This window comes from Saccopteryx bilineata, chromosome 10 (genome assembly GCF_036850765.1).
Source record: "Saccopteryx bilineata isolate mSacBil1 chromosome 10, mSacBil1_pri_phased_curated, whole genome shotgun sequence".
NCBI lineage: Eukaryota > Metazoa > Chordata > Mammalia > Chiroptera > Emballonuridae > Saccopteryx > Saccopteryx bilineata.
Window position 1 is genome coordinate 61,546,195 of NC_089499.1, and position 17,795 is coordinate 61,563,989.

Genomic DNA, 17,795 nt, shown 5'->3' on the forward strand with positions numbered 1-17,795 from the left:
TTTCAATGTCAGCGATGAAGAGTTCCAGCTTGTTTTCAAATGCAAACACTGCTTGTTGAAGGGATAAGACTGTATTTCCAAAGCCTTGCATTTTCACACTGAGCTGGTTCAGATGTTCAGTCATGTCCATGAGATAGTAGAACTTCAGGAGCCACTCAGTGTTAGCTAACTCAGGATGCTCGACGTTTTTCATTTCAAGAGAAGTCCGAATTTCACTCAGACAAGCCGCGAAACGGCTGAGCGCCTTCCCTCTTGACAGCCGACGCACATTGCTGTGCAGAAGCAGACCAGGATAATTATTCCCAACTTCATCCAGCAGCGTTTTAAACTGGCAGTCATTTAAAGCTCGGGCAGCAATAAAGTTGGCCACCCGAATGACCAGCGGCATCACCTCACCAAGCTGCTCGCCACACATCTGAGCACAAAGCGCCTCCTGATGTAGGATGCAGTGAAAACTTAGGATGGGTCTCTTTTCATGTTCATGAAGAAGCACTATGAATCCTTTGTTTTTCCCCGCCATGCACGGAGCACCATCAGTACACACCAAATAAGTTTATCCATTGGTAGATTTTTTTTTTCTTTAGCGAACTCAGAAAGACTTGAATAAATCCTCCCCTCTTGTTGTCTCTTTCATAGGCAAGACTTTCCTCACGTAGTGTGTCACCAACAGCATACCTTGCAATCACGCTGAACTGGGATAAATGGCTTACGTCTGTTGACTCATTCAAAGCGAGAGAAAAGAATGGTGCTGCATTTATGCCCTTCACTTGTGTTGCCTCAATTTGATTTGCCATCATGGTGGTACGATTGTGAACAGTTCTTGCCGACAGAGGCATGTCTTTTATTCATTTGATTATCTTGTCTTTATCCGAAAAGTTGTCAAAAAGTTCATTGGCAACATCAAGCATGAATGTTTTGGCATATTCCTCATCTGTGAATGGCTTTCTATTTCTCACAATTGCTAAAGCACCAGCAAAGCTAGCCGAATTCTAGTCACCTTGTTGGGTCCAAACACGGAGTTGCTGCTAACTAGCTTGCACTCTGCATGGTAGCTTTTGACATGCTTTCTTCCTGCTGTCCCCCACTGGATATTTCAATTCAAATGTAGTATGGTGTGTGTCGAAGTGCTGCTTTATATTTGATCGTTTCATCTATGCAATTTTATCATTGCATATTAGACACACTGCAGAACCTGCTTTCTCCACAAAGGTGAATTCCTCTGTCCATTCCTGCTGAGAAGTACGGTGCTCCTCATCTTTTTTTCTTTTAGCCATCTTCTTCATCAAAAGGGTTTCTGCAATTAGCTGACTACTTAATTAAAAGGAGGAAAGTTTACTTCCTGACCTCACAACAACCCTTGTACGTTATGCATTATCCAATAAAAATTTGATGTTGTCCCAGAGGACAGCTGTGATTGGCTCCAGCCACCCGCAACCATGAACATGAATGGTAGGAAATGGATTGTAATACATGAGAATGTTTTATATTTTTAACATTATTATATTTTTTATTAAAGATTTGTCTGTGAGCCAGATGCAGCCATCAAAAGAGCCATATCTGGCTCGTGAGCCATAGGTTCTCGACCCCTGCCCTATGCTGTACTTGACATCCCTGTAGCTATTTTATACCTGCCAATTTGTACTTACTAGTTTCTACCTTTTTCAACCAATCCTCTAAATTCCCTTCTATCTGGTAACCATCAGTTCCCTGATGGTTTATTTAAAGATTTTATTTGTTGATTTTAAAGAGGGAGGAGAGATGGAGAAAAGGAGGAGGAGTGAGAAGCATCAGCTAATAGTTGCTTCTCGTATGTGCCTTGACCAGGCAAGCCCAGGGGTTCTAACCGGCATCCTCAATGCTCCAGGTTGATGCTTTAGCCACTGTACCACCGTAGTTCAGGCTGTTCTTTGTATCTGTGAGTCTGTTTCTATTTTCTTTATTTTTTTTAAATGGCACATGTAAGTGGATCCATGTGGTACTTCTGTATCTCTGCCTGACTTATTTTACTTAGCATAATACCCTCTAGGTTCATCCATGTTGTCACAGATGGTAAGATTTCATTCCTTTTATGGCTGAGTAATATTCTACATGTATTATATATGTGTACCACATCTTCATTATCCAGTTGTCTATTGATAGACATTTAGATTGCTTCCATACCTTGGCTGTTTTTAAATAATGTATTAATAAACATAGGGTGCCTATATCTTTTTGAATTAGTCCTTTGGATTTTTTTGTATAAATACCCAAAAGTGGAATTGCTGGGTTATTACATAGTTCTGTTCTTAATTTTTTGAGGGACCTTCATACTTTGCCATCGTGGCTGCACCAGTTTGCAATCCCACCAGTAGTACCTTTTATTCCCTCAAGTGTTCCCTTTTCCCACACCTTCACCAACATTTGTTTGTTGATTTATTGATGATAGCCATTCTGCCAGATGTGAAGTTCAAAGTTTTTAATCTTATGGGTATTCTGAAACTATTTGACAAGACTGGAGTATTCCAGTTATTCCACATTTACGTTTGTGAACCTTTCATTGAATGCATTCAATAAGTGTGATTTTGCATAATTTCTTGGAAGTTAACTTTTTAGAAATTTCTCAATTCTTCTAATTGCCTCATATTTCCCAAGATAGTATTGGTGTATATGAAATCAATACAGAATGCAGTATTGTTTATTTTTATGATGCTTATTCTGCTATATTGTGACTTAGAAATCATATTTGATTATTATTTAAGGTTTTATATGTGAGAACAATTGGAAAAATTCTTAGCAATTCTTATTTATCATGATTAGGGTGAGGAACATGACAGATGGGCAATGCATTTTGATTCATTAAAAAGCTGTCCTGGTTCTCAGTCTCAACTGTCCTCTCAGTCAACAAATAAACAACCAGAGTACTTCTGTGTCTCTCCGGACACTCAGGAGCTAGCCGATAGTAGCCATGTTTATACACCTACAACTGGAAGCCAGGTCAAACCTTCAGAAGAAGAGCATATAGCAAAACCTGTTAGAGGTGTGGCAATGGGAAACAGTCAAAAAACAAAGTAAGTTCATTCTTTTGTATTTATTGATGTTTAAATGTCCATGTGGTTTATTAGGACTGTTATTATATTTGTAATATATCTTAATTGATTTCTGGTTTGGTATTTTTCTTTAAAGTAGAAATGATTATTAGATATAACCCACACAAAAATGATTTAGAACTTGTTAAACCCATATTTTGGTGCTTTTAAATAGCTAATTTATCTGTCTTGCCAGCTTTCTTCGTTCTATGACTGCCCTCTTGGACCCCGTTCAGATTGAGGAACGAGACAGGCGGCGACAAAAACAGTTAGAACATCAGGTATTATCTTGTAAAGTATTGTTCTTTGCTTTATTTATGGCCAATAGATAACTAAGTAAGTAGAAATTAAAATTTCAGTAAAAACTTACAGCATAGGCACTGTCCAATCCTTTGATGAATCTAATTCCTACTCTAACTGGCTTATAGTAGAGTTATACTCATATAACTGAGAATCAAACAGTATTATATAGTATAGCCACCTGCCTTCCAAAATATATAGGTTATATACATGAAGTGGCACTGAATCTTAAGTTAGTATTGGATACTTTTTTCATTATTGTAGTTCTGAATTCTGACAGGATGAGAATTACTTTCTGTATACATATGAAGTTAATTTAGAAACACCAAAACAGGTACATCTTATTTTTTTTATTTGTTTTTTGTATCAGCGATTTATGTGATATTTCTTATGACTAGAAAGCCATCACTGCTCAGGTAGAAGAGAAGCGTAGAAAGAGACAGCTGCAAGAAGAAGAAAGAAAGAAGGAAGAGCAAGAAGAGGAACTTCGCTTAGCACGGGAACGAGAAGAGATACAGAAACAGTATGAAGAAGACATACTTAAGCAAAAACAAAAAGAAGTAGGTATTTATATTCTTAACTGTAATATTTTAGAGTAAATATGGATGTGTTCTTAAAGGATAAATACCCCCAAATTGAACAGTTTTGTGTCTTTTGAAATTGTAAAGCTATATGTGGAAATATTAAAGCTTTGCATAAGGGTTATGAAAGTTAAGGAAGACTCTGGAGAAGGTTTTAATTCAGATGAATTCATAAATGCTATATTGCTTGTTGTTTTTTCTCTGCTAAGAAGGAATTTAAGTGCCATGGCCAGTGGTGCAGTAAATAGTATCATCCCAGAGCACTGAGGTGCTGGTTTGATCCTGGGGTTTGTGGCTCAATCCCAAGGTTGCTGTCGTTATTCCAAAGGTGCCAGCTTGATACCTGAGGTCACAGGTTTCAGCTTTGGTCAGGGCACATATGAGAAGCAATCAATAGCACAACTAAGTGGAACAAGTTGATGCTTCTCTCTCTCCCCTTCCCCCACTCTACTCTCTCTCTCCGTCTCTCTCTCTCTCTCTCTCAAAATAAATAAATAAATGTCAAGATGAGCTATTACAGCACAATAATTATCCCTGTGCTTGATTTTGAAATGTTTTCTAAGCAATAATTATTAATAAATGTTCTAGAAATGTTAAGAAAAACGATTGGCCTTTCTGTCTGTATTCTTTTGTGAATAGGAGCATGTATTTGCAGAGTGATTGTCTGGGATTGATGATACCATTTGTTGTTGTATTAGAGGTCTTCTCTGTACTAAATAAGGCTCTTTTAAAAAGTGTAGATATCTGGTTAGCTAGAAGAATCCTTATATTAAGTGGTGTAGGCAGTATAAGTGTTGAACTAACAAATATCAGCTCACACAGTGACATCAGTTGCCAAAAATTTTTGATATTTACACAACTAAGAACATAGAGAACTTTTCCTGGAGTTGAGAGGTGGGGCTGTGAGCCTGCGATTTCTTGCTTTTCCACTTGCAGTCTTCATTCTAAAATTAGCTGATAAAGAGACACATGGTCTGGGTTCTGATTTCATTATATTGAATAGGCTGAGCCAATTACTCCTATAAAATAACTGTCTACACAAAAAAACCCCAAAGTATCATTTGCTTAAATTGCAATAAATGGCAGTAAACCTTGTGTTTTACCTATTTATTTATTTGTTTGTTTGTTTGTTTATTTTAGTGAGGGGATGGGAGACATATGCCTCAACCAGGATCCACCCAGCAAAGCCCACTAAGGGGCGATGCTCTGCCCTTCTGGGGCCCTTTCCTCCATTTTACCGGAGCCATTTTAGTGCCTTAGACAGAGGCCATGGAGCCATCCTCAGGACCAACCTCTTTCTAATGGAGCCTTGACTGCAGAAGGGGAAGAGAAGAGAGAGAGAAGTAAGAGGAGGAGGGGTAGAGAAGCAGATAGGGGTTTCTCCTGTGTGCCCTGACTGGGAATTGAACCTGGGACTTCCACATGTGGGGCAAATGCTCTACCACTGAACCAACCAGCCAGGGCCTTGTGTTTTACCTCTTAATCTATTTTTAATCATAGTGGAATTCTGATGAAATTGACATTGGTTTAGAAACTTTGAAAGCTTTATTAGAATAAATTTGAATGTAAAAATGTTTTTATACTTGTGGTCTAATGAAGCTGTAGAAAAAGATTAGACTTCCAGTTAAGGTGTTGAAGTAGGTAAATGCTGTGCTTGTTTCCTCCCACAACTACATCCAAATTATAACTCAGCTGTAGAACAGTCCTCATTGATAACCACCGTAAGTCTAGTTGAACAGAAGTCCTATAAGTAAGGATACACAGAAGAAGCCAATTGGAGACTGGCAGGAGGGGCAGAGATGTGGAACAGGCTGCTCCCACACCCGCATGTGGTGGTTAAAAATCCCTGAGGATGAAGGGTCCTAGCTGCACAACAGGCTCCCCAGCCCTGGGTTCTATTGCGGGGATGAGAAGTCCCCATTAATTCAACTGAAAAACAGTAGAAATTGTTGTCTAGAGATGGAGTGAGATGGAGGTCTGCTGGACCAGGGCCCATGCACAGACATACTTGCTGACGGGCTGATTCACACTTATCTCCAGCTTAAGGGCAGCAGCTTGAAAAGCACCAGGGACATGGGGTAGACCTGAATTGTCTGGCTTTAGTGCAAGGGCTGGAGGGGCAGCTTTTTCCCAGACAGAAGTGCTGGCAGAAGCCATTGTCTTTTTGTTGTGTCCAGCCCATACCCAGTCTACAGGCTTAAGTTGATGTCAGATTTGAATTTCCATCAACCTGGCTAACACCATTCACTCATCCTGGTGATTCCCTTAGACCCTGCCTCACCCAAATTTTGGGCCTACCTAGTTTGCTTCCAGTGGCTTTTCAATATAAGCTTCCTGTTATGGCTCATGCTGCAGACTATCCTAAATCTCACAAGGGTTCACAAACTTCAGACAAGCAGTATCTGGCTTTGATATGTTCTGTACCTCTTGCTAGGTAGCCCCAGCCCAGCTCTAGGGGCAGATTGCTTCAGTTCAAAGCTTAGCCTCTCCCACGCACCTCCAAGCCCAGTGCAATGGCAGCCACCTTCAGGTCACTTTGTTTCTTATACCAAGTAACCCCAGGCAGGGCACAGGCAGCAGTTGACCTTGGCCTGCACCAGAGCCCCTCTCAAGAGGTCCCAGAACAAACATACCTGGTGGCCAACTTCAGACATCATAGCATTACCCAACCACCTTCACAAATGACACACCGAAATGACAGACTCTGCAGGCACTAGAGTCCCACTAAAGTGAATCCTGCTCCAGAGGACAACCCCTGCATAACAGTTTTCTGTTATAGACATGGTTAGTCCTCACAACCACTCAGCCTGAGGGTTAATCTCACCAGTTGATGAGCCAACAGCATTGAAGCATCAACTACACCAGGAAGGCACATACAGCCCACACAAGGGACACACCTGGAGCCCTGGCTCAGATGACCAGGTAGATTGAGACACTGGGCCCTATAGGACACGTACTACATAAGGCCACTCTACCAAGACTGAGAGACATAGCAGCTCTACCTAATTTATAGAAACAAAGGGAGGCGGCCAAAATGAGAATACAAAGAAATGAAAGAACAGAACAAAACTCTAGAAAAAAAGCTAAACAAAATGATGGTGTGCACAATCTACCAGATGCAGAGTTTAAAACACTATTTAAGAGGAAGAACTAGTCAAAGTGAAGAATACAATAACTGAAATGAAGAACATATATGAGAATCAACAGATTAGATGAAAAAGAGAATCAAATCTGCAATTTGAAAGACAAGGTAGCAGAAACACCCGGTCAGAGAGCAAAAAGAAAAAAGAAATAAAAAAATAAGGCTAGTTTAAGAGGCCTTTGGGACAATATCGAGTATATTAACATTCACATGATAGGGGATACCAAAAGAAGAAGAGAGAAAGCAAGGAATTGAAAAACTATTCAGGATGTGAGGGTGATCTGGCTGTGACATCTGTCACCCCATTGATCGCCAGGGTTGATTCGGCTGATCTGGCTGGCTAGGCAGGTGTCCCCTTCCTCCCTCACCGCTCCATGTGCATCTCTCCCAAAGCTGTGCGCTCAGTTGAAGAGGACAACCTTCCCCGACAGAGGAGAGGACCGTTCTTCAGTCAAGGGTATACGAGCAGCTGTGCTCTCCTGCTAGAACCTCCAAACAAGTCTCAAGCTCCATTTCAAAACCTATTCAGAGAAATAATGATGGAAAACTTCTATAACCTGTTTAAGGATAAAGACAAGCCCAGGATCACAGAGAGTCTGAAACAAGATAAACCGAAATAGGCCCACACCAAGACACACCATAATTAAAATGCCAAAGGTTAATGACAAAGAGTATCTTAGAAGCAATAAGAGAAAATGAGTTAGTTACCTACAAGGGAGCTCCCAAAAGACTGTCAGCTGATTTTTCAACAGAAACTTTGCAGGCCAGAAGAGATTAGTACAAAATATTCAAAGTGATGAAAAGCAAAGACTACAACCAAGATTACTTTCCCCAGAAAAGCTGTTATTTAGAATTACAGGACATATAAAGAGTTTCCCAGACAAGAAAAAGCTAAAAGAGTTTATCACCACCAAACCAGTCTTACATAAAATGTTAAAGGATATTCTTCAAGAAGGAAAGAAAAGATTAAAAAAATAACAAGAAAATGGCAAAAAATATATCTATCTATCTATCACAATTGAGTCTAAAAATCAAAATAAATGAACAACCAGAGTCATAGATACAGAGAACATTTTGATGGTTTGTCAGATGGGGGGATGATTGGGTGAAAAAAGGGAAGAGGGCCTTGGCCAGTTGGCTCAGTGGTAGAGCATTGGCCCAGCATGTGGAAGTCTCAGGTTCGATTCCCAATTAGGGCACACAGGAGAAGTGCCCATCTGCTTTTCCACCCTTCCCCCTCTCCTTCTTATCTGTTTCTCCCCCTCCCGCAGCCAAGGCTCCATTGGAGCAAAGTTGTCCTGGGCGCTGAGGACGGCTCCATGGCCTTGGCCTCAGGCACTAAAATGGCTCCGGCTATAACGGAGCAATGTCCAGATGGTCAGAGCATCACCCTCTGGTGGGCATGCTGGGTGGATCCTAGTTGGGCACATGTAGGACTCTCTGACTGCCTCCCTGCTTCTATCTTCAGAAAAATACAAAAAAAAGGGGGGGGGATTAAGATGGGCAAATTGCCAGTTATAGAAACAGTCACAGAGATGTGTAGTACAGCATAAGGAATATTGTCAATAATATTGTAATAACTATATGTGATGTCGTATGGGTACTAGACTTAGTGGAATGATAACTTTGTAAATTATATAAATGTCTAATCACTAGGTTGTATACTTGAAACTAATGTATGTCTACTATAATTGAAAAGTAAAAAATTAAAAAGTCCTATAAATCAACAACAAAAAGACAGAAACTCATAAAAGAATAAGCAATACCCTGGAATAGGTACTTTACAACTTTACAAAAGAAAAATAATCCAGGCTAGGTAGTTCAGTTGGGTAGAGCATCATCCCAATATGGCAAGGTTGTGGGTTTGATACAGGTCAGGGCACATACAAGAATCAACCAATGAATGCATAAATAAGTAGAACAAATTGATGTTTCTCTCCCTCTCCTCCTGTTCCTATTTCCCTAAAAATCAATCAATCAATAAACAGACAATGAATATTTAAAAGGAAGCTTAATCTCATTAGTCATCAGTGAAATGTAAATTAAAACCACAATGAAGTACCATTTTATGCCCACTAGAGTAGCTAAAAATGAAAGACTCACTCTGCTTTAAAAGAAACAAAAGATACTAAAATGTAAGTTTCAAAAGGGAAGGAATTTGCACTGTTGACTGTTCTACTTCCAGTATCCTGATTACTGCCTGGCACACAATAGAAGCTTAGAAAATATCTACTGAGAGAATAGTCAAGTTTGTATGTTTTTGATAATTCATTCAATAAGTTTTTTCACTTTACTATTGATAGGAAATTATAACTCTCAAGACAAATGAACTCTTCCAGACAATGCAGAAAGCGCAGAAGCTGGCACAGAGACTAAAACAAGAACAGAGAATCCGAGAATTGGCTCAAAAGGGACATGACACTTCTAGATTGATTAAAAATCTTGGTGGTAAGCACTTAACTAGAATTTTATTTATAATATTTTGAAGTTGATTGTAAATAGTTGACTATTTTTAATAACCTTTGACACACCTATGAACTAAATATTTTAAAATAAATTTTAGACCTTGAACTAATAATGTACCTTTATAATACATATTTTATTTGGGAAATTGCTTTAAGAGTACAACAAAATGATGTTAACTTTTCAAATAAATTATTTTGCTCACAATAGATAAAATGATTACTTTTGTACCCATTTTTATGGAGACATCTATTAAGTAGTCTCCCTGTATTCAATAAGGTGTAAGAATGCAGGTAGCCTGATGGTGGCACAATGATTATCAACCTAGGATGCTGAAGTCCCAGGTTCGAAACCCCGAGGTTGCCAGGGTCACCAGCTTGAGTGTGGGATCAACAGGATCCCATAGTCGCTGGTTGAGCCCAAAGGTCACTGGCTCAACTAGAGGCCCTCCCCCATCAAGATACTTATGAGAAGCAATCAGTGACCAAGTAAAGTTACACAACTATGAGTTGATACTTTTCATTTCTCTCCCTCCCTGTCTGCCTGCCTGCCTGCCCGCCCTTTCTTTTGCTAAAAAAAAAAAAAAAAAAAAAAAAAAAGTACAGGTAACTTTTTCTGAGAAATGTTAAGCTAGCCCTTCTAAAAAATGTTTTGCATTGTTCATATTGATGAATTAAACAGAGTTTTGCATGTTTAGTTGCTGCTACTTGTAATTTCTAATATTCCTGAACTGTTATCAGGTCATTTCTGTCTCTTGTCAGTTGGTGCAATACAAGTGGAATTTAATGAATCTACTAACAACATTTCAAATTTAAGACATGAGTTGGATGAAGTTAGTGATAAACTGAATACATGTATCAATTCTACAAACTCTCCAAGGAAGGATACTGGTGTGCAAACAGGTATTTGTTTAGAAATTGTTACTTGGTTTAAAATTTACTTAAAATTAAAGTCACAATTGCAATTAAGTTCAGTTAATTTGAAGTTTAAAAATTAAAGGAATGAAAAGTTTTCAGTAAGTTAAAGTAACAGGATCTGTTGGTTTTTTCAATTCTTTATAACAACTTTATTGAGAGACAGTTCACATAGTAGTATAAAGTTAACACTTTTAAGTATAAAATTAACCCTTTTTTACAATGTAGTGTTTTTTAAGTAACAGTTTAGTTTTTATATTGAGTTGTACATACATCATCACAGTGAATTTTAGAACATTTTTATCATTCCAAAAAGAAACCTCGTACCCATCAGCAGCAATTCCATTTCCTTGCTCTTTACCATTCCAAGGCAACCACTAATCTTTTTGTCTTTAGATTTGCCTATTCTAGACATTTCATATAATTGAAATCATACCTAATGAGTGGTCTCTTGTGTCTGAATTTTTTTCACTTAGAATAAATTGCCGGGGTCCAGCCCCGGGGGGGATCCAGGGGTCCCACAGGAAGAGACGGCGTCGGCACAAATCGAGTGAGAGAGCCGAATTCTTTTCTTTCTCTTTATTCTCTAGTTAGCATTTATTGCCAGGCATCTCCGCCAATGGCTGGTCTAACTTTACTTTTTATGCACACACACTAAGTTACAATCACATGGTATTTTGAATACATCATTGTTTTAGTTTCACTATGGTTACATATTTCTAGATAACAGTTAATTCATATCTATAAGCTACAAGTCAGGTGGTAAGTTATTCAAAGTACAGTTATATAATAACTTGAATAGTAATAACAATAATTGGTACAAACTTCTAAAAGATTAGTACTAATTAATAACTCTATTTTACTGTTGTTGTGAGTCAAGGGCGCAGAAAGAGATAGCAGACGAAATCATCAAGGACTAGCAAAGGACCACCACTTGCTCAGGCAAATAGCCTTGCGTTCATGTAGTGTCCTAATTCTTTTTTCACAAGACTACAAAAGGCTTGCTATTTAAGAAACTAACATAGTATTAAGAGTAACTTTTACTTAAAGATACATAGAGTGCACCTGCAAGATAGCTAGTAGCAACATAATATCAGAAGGCATTAATTGCTGTTGCTGCTATGAATCCCACCACATTCCTCTCCTTATTCTTGGAAAATACAAAAATTTCATGAGAATGTTTTACTGAGAAAAGCCCAGCAACTGCCTTCAGTGACAAAACAAGTCTTTTAACAAAACATTCTTTACTAGCCAGCTGCGCTCCTATCCAAGGCCACGCAACAGGCCACTCCACTACACTTTACCTAAGATTCTAATGTCTAGTTAAACTTTATTCATTTACTATATTCATACACTAGTTAAGTTCTAACTTTATTCTTTCTAACATGATTAATAAGAAGAAATTCTCCTACAAACTTAACCCTTTATGAGGGATATCATGGCCAGCCTCTTATGTTTATGAGCCCAGTTTAAGGAGCTTACAGGCTTTTCTGTGGAACTTAAACCTTCTGTCTCATTTCCAAAGAAATTACTACAAATCTACAGGGAAAGCACGGTACTATTATCCCTGTGCCATAAATAATAGCATACACCCAGAAAAGGGGGGATACAAGGCCAGATTAATTCAAAAGGTCAAAGGGGGAAGTATCGTTGTGCCTTTCCTTTGCGGTGACTTTGTCAACCCGCAGCCGTTGGTCTTCACTGCGGTGACTCTATCAACCAGTAGCCATTGATCTTCTTTTGCTGTGACTTTGTCAATCAGCAGTTGTGGATCTTCTGCTGTGACCTAGTTAGCTAGCATTAGTGGATCGGCTCCCGACAATAAATAATGTTTTCAGGTTCATCCATGTTATAACATGTATTAGTACTCCATTCCTTTTTATTACTGAATAGTGTTCATTTTAAGGTTATACCACTATTTATTTATTCCTTTGTCAGTTGATGGGCATGTGGGTTACTTCTACTTTTTCACTGTTATGAGTATGCTGCTATGAACATTCATGTGTAAGTTATTGTGTAGACAAATTTTCAGGTCTCTTGGGAGCGATGAGTAGCATTGCTCAGCCATATAGTAACTGTATGTTTAACATTTTGAGGAACTACCACTGTTTTCCAAAGCAGCTGTACCATTTTTTATAGTAGTATATTTCCCAGCAGTGTATGAAGGTGCTAGTTACTCTTTATCCTCATTCACAATTATTATTCTCATGGTTGTAAAATGGTTTCTCATTGTGGTTTTGATTTGCATTTCCCTAATGACTGATAATATTGAGCATATTTTCACATGGTCTTTTTAAACTTTTACATAGTAAGGTAATAACCATGTTGGGTACCATTATCATAGGACTACATGCTTACTATGAATTTTTGGGGGCCTCCACATATCTGTCTGGGAATTTTGTTTTTTTAAGTAAGTTCCAAGAGATCTCTTTACCTTTCATTTTATTTTGAATTGAGGTATAATTTACATGCAGGTGTACAACATTATGATTTAATATTTGTAAATATTTCAAAATGATCTAGTTAACGTTTCTTATCATACAATTATATATTTTTCCTTTTGATGAGAACTTTTAAGATTTACTCTTTTAGCAGCTTTCAAGTATTCAATACAATATTATTAATTAATACAGTTGACCCTTGAACAACACGGGTATGAACTGCACTGGTCCATTTCTATGTGGGTTTTTTTCCATTGACCAGTTCAGTTTAGTTGACCCATGCAGTTCAAACTTGTGTTGTTCAAGGGTCAGTCCATGGTTGGGAGTCTGTGAATGTAGAGGGCCAACTTCTCTTATATGTGGATTTTCAATTACACAGGAGTTTGATGCACTTGTAAATGGGATTGTTTTCTTAAAGTCTTTTTCTAATAGTTTCTTGTTTAGTGGCTAGAACTGCAACAGAGTTTTGGTATATTGATTTTGTATCCTGCAACTTTACTGAAATCATTTGCTGTAACAGCTTTTTGTGTTTGTTTTTGGTGGAGTCTTTAGGTTTTCTATATATAATAATGTCACCTGCAAATAGTGACAGTTTTACTTTTTCCTTACTAATTTTGATGGCTTTTATTTATCCTTCTTGCCTAATTGCTCTGGCTAGGACTTCCATTACTATGTTGAATAAAAATGGTGAGAATGGGCATCCTTGTCTTGTTCCTGATCTTAGAAAAAGCTTTCAACTTTTCACTGTTGAGTATGTTAGCTATGGGCTTGTCATATATGGCCTTTATTATGTTGAGGTATGTTCCCTCTGTACCCACTCTGTTGAGAGTTTTTATCATAAATGGATGTTGGATTTTGTCAAATGCTTTTCTGCATCTATTGGATGAACATATGACCTTTATTCTTTGTTTTTTAATGTGGTATATATTTCAATGATTAATTTGTGTGTATTGCACCATCCTTGCATCCCTGAAATAAATCACACTTGATTGTGGTATATAATACTTACAATGTATTGTTGAATTCGCTTTAGTATTTTGTTGGGGATTTTTTTTATTTTTTATTTTATTTATTCATTTTAGAGAGGAGAGAGAGAGAGAGAGAGAGAGAGAGAGAGAGAGAGAGAGAGAGGGAGGAGAGAGGAGAGAGAGAGATGGGGGAGGAGCTGGAAGCATCAACTCCCATATGTGCCTTGACCAGGCAAGCCCAGGGTTTTGACCTCAGCATTTTCATGTTGACGCTTTATCCACTGCGCCACCACAGGTCAGGCTGTTATACCCATTTTAGAGTTGTGGCTACACAGATTACCCAAGACTGTCAGAATCCAGAGTTCAAGATCTCAGCCACAACATATTACCTTTGTACCCATCTCCTCCTTACCCCACTGTGGGTCAAATAAGTTTGCAAATATGATATATATGTTTGCTCGCTTATAGTTTGCATTGGGTGTCTTGTTGGGGATTTTTGCATGTGTGTTATCCAGGGATATTGGGTTGTAATTTTACTTGTGGCATATTTGTCTGGTTTTGGTATCAAGGTAATGCTGACTTCATAAAATTACCTCATAAAATTAGTTTATAAGCATTTCTTACTCTTCTAATTTTTTGTAAAAGGATTAGTAATAATTCTTTTTTGAATGTTTGGTAGAATTTGTAGTGAAGTCATCTGTTTCTGGACTTTTGTTTGTTGGGAAGTTTTTGATTACTTGCTCCCCTTACTAGTAATAGGTCTGTTTACATTTTTTGTTTCTTCATGATTCAGTCTTGATAGTTTGTATGTTTCTAGGAATTTATTCATTTTTTATAGGTTCTCAAATTTGTTGGTGTATAATCGTTTATAATAGTCTCTTATGCTCCTTCACATTTCTGTGGTATTGGTTGTAACATCTCTTTAATTTCTGATTTTGTTACTTCCTTTTTTTTCTTGGTGAGTCTAGCTAAAGGTTTGTCCATTTTGTTTATCTTTTCAAGGAACCAGCTCTCTTAGTTTCATTGATCTTTTCTGTTGTCTTTTTAGTCTCTATTTTGTTTATTTCTGCTGCGAACTTTGTTATTTCCTTACTTCTACTAACTTTGGTCTTCCTTTATTCTTTTTCTAGTTCCTTGAGGTGTCTTTAGTTTGCTTATTTGAGGTTTTTCTTGTTTCTTTTTTAATTTTTATTTATTGATGTTAGTGAGAGATGAAGAGAGAGCAAGAGAGACAGGATCATTGATCTGTTCCTGCGTATCCCTTCACTGGAGAGCAAACCAGCAACCTCTGTACTTTGGGACAATGTTCTAACCAACTGAGCTATCTGGCCAGGGCTTCTTGTTTCTTTCTTTTTTTTTTTTCTTTTCTTTTTTTTTTTTTTTGTGACAGAGAGAGAGGCAGAGAAAGGGATAGATAGGGACAGACAGGCAGGAAGGGAGAGAGATGAGAAGCATCAATTCTTCATTGTGGCACCTTAGTTGTTCATTGATTGCTTTCTCATATGTGCCTTGATGGGGGGAAGGGGCTACAGCAGATCGAGGGACCCCTTGCTCAAGCCAGCGACCTTGGGTTCAAACTGGTGAGCTGTGCTCAAACCGGATGAGCCCGCATTTAAGCTGGCGACCCTCAGGTTCCGAACCTGGATTCTCTGCCTCCCAGTCTCATGCTCTATTCACTGTACCACCGCCTGGTCAGGCTTCTTGTTTCTTGATGTAGGCATTTGATGAACTTCCCTCTTAGAATTGCTTTCACTGCATTTTAAGTTTTGGTATGTTGTATTTCTTTTTTTTTAATAGTTGACACACACAGTTTTATTCATTTATTTATTCATTTTTAGAGAGGAGAGAAAGAGGGTGAGAGAAAGAGAGAGAGGAGAGAGAGACAGAGAGAGAGAAGGGGGGAGGAGCAGGAAGCATCAACTCCCATATGTGCCTTGACCAGGCAAGCCCAGGGTTTCAAACCGGTGACCTCAGCATTTCCAGGTCGATGCTTCATCCACTGCGCCACCACAGGTCAGGCAGGTATGTTGTATTTCCATTTTAATTTATCTCAGGGTATTTTTTGAAATTCTTCTTTGACCCATTGATTGTTGAGTAGCATATTGTTTAATATCCATTATCCATATATTTGCAAATATTCCAGTTGTCTTGTAATTTCTAGTTTTATACCATTGTGGCTGGAAAAAGTGTTTTGTATGATTTCAATCTTCATAAATTTATAAAGACATTTTATGACCTCACATGTGATCTAGTCTGGATACTGTTCTGTGTGCACTTGAGAAAAATGTACATTCTTGTGCTTTTTTCTTTTTTAAGATTTTACTGATTTTAGAAGAGAAAGAGAGAAGGGGGAGCAGGAAACATTAACTCGCAGTTGCTTCCCATATATGCCTTAATTGAGCAAACCCTGGGTTTCAAACTAGGGAATTACATCTGGTTTGACATTTCATGTTGTAAGGTCAGTGTTTTCTGATTGATTTTCAGTTTGGATGATCTATCCATTGATGTAAGTGGGATATTAAAATCTAATGTTATTTTGCAATTGCTTTTTTATATGTGTTAATATTTGTTCCTTATATTTAGATGCTATTATGTTGGGTGCATAAATATTTACAAATGTTACATCCTGTTGTTGGATTGACCTCTGTGTCATTATATAATATCCTTCTTTTATCATCCTTTACTTTTAGTTTGTGTCTTACATCACGTGAGTTTCTTGTAGCCCTCCTTTATCCCCAGGTTCACTTTACATGGTTTCATTAAATTCAATTGACTGTGTTCTGAAAATGCCACAGTTTAGACTTCATTTTAACTTTTATATGGTGTAAGAAAGTGGTCTCATTTATTTTTCCATGTACATGTCCAGTATTTCCAACACCATTTATTAAAGACTTTTCTCCATTGTTTATTCTTGTCTCCTTTGTTATAAAATTAATTGACTATATAAAAATGGGTTTATTTTTGGACTCTTTATTCTGTTCCATTGACCAGTGTGTCTATTTTTGTGCCACTACCATACTGTTTGATTACTGTAGCTTTGTAGTATAGTTTGAAATCAGGGCGATAGGTCTCCAACTTCAGTTTCATTTACTTCTGCTCTCATCTTTATTACTTCTTTCCTTCTACACTAATTTAGGCTTTGTTTATTCTTCTTTTACTACATTCTTTAGGTGTAAGTTTATGTTATTTGAGATTTTTCTTGTTTCTTGAAGTATGCTTGTATTGTTATAAACTTTCCCTTTAGGATGGTTTTTTCTTTATCCTATAGATTTTTTAGCATTTCCATTTTCATTTATCTTGGTATTTTTTTCATTTCCTCTTTACATTTTTTATTGACCCATTGGTTGTTTGGTAGCATGTTGTTCAGCTTCCACATGTGTGCCTTTTCCAGTTTTCTTTTTATAATTAATCTCTAGTTTCATACCGTTGTGGTTGGAAAAGATGCTTGACATGATTTGTCTTCTTAAATTTATTGACTTGTTTTGTACCCAACATGTGATCTATCCTGGAGAATGTTCATGTGCTTAAAAAGAATGTGTAGTCTACTGTTTGGGGATGGAATTTTCTGTACATATCTATTAAGTCTATCTATCTAGTCTAATATATCACTTAAGGCCAATATTTCCCTGTTGATTTTGTGTGGATTATATATTGATGTAGCTGGGGTGTTTAAGTCCCCTACTATTACTGTATCATTTTCAATCTCTTTCTTTATATCTGTTACTATTTGCTATTTGTATTTTGGTGTTCTAATTTTGGTTGCATAGATATTTACAAGTGTGATATTCTCTTGTTAGGTAGATCTGTTTATTATTCTGTCATACCATTTATCATCCTATGTCTTTTTTTTTTTTTTGTATTTTTCTGAAGCTGGAAATGGGGAGAGACAGTCAGACTCCCGCATGCGCCCGACCGGGATCC

At 37.6% G+C, this 17,795-nt stretch overlaps 1 protein-coding gene across 10 annotated transcripts in view; it reads left to right on the top strand.

Annotated features, from left to right (window-relative positions):
* Positions 1-17,795, top strand: part of CCDC66 (coiled-coil domain containing 66) — a 63,562-nt gene that overhangs the window by 32,515 nt on the left and 13,252 nt on the right. For 6 of the 10 annotated variants that reach the window (XM_066246124.1, XM_066246129.1, XM_066246134.1 and 3 more), the window contains 5 exons: positions 2,797-3,047; positions 3,262-3,346; positions 3,764-3,925; positions 9,392-9,536; positions 10,292-10,453. In XM_066246124.1, the coding sequence (XP_066102221.1) occupies positions 2,797-3,047; positions 3,262-3,346; positions 3,764-3,925; positions 9,392-9,536; positions 10,292-10,453 (805 nt within the window). The remainder of the gene's footprint in view (positions 1-2,796; positions 3,048-3,261; positions 3,347-3,763; positions 3,926-9,391; positions 9,537-10,291; positions 10,454-17,795) is intronic. The other 4 variants (XM_066246125.1, XM_066246133.1, XM_066246126.1 and 1 more) reach the window with 3 other exon arrangements.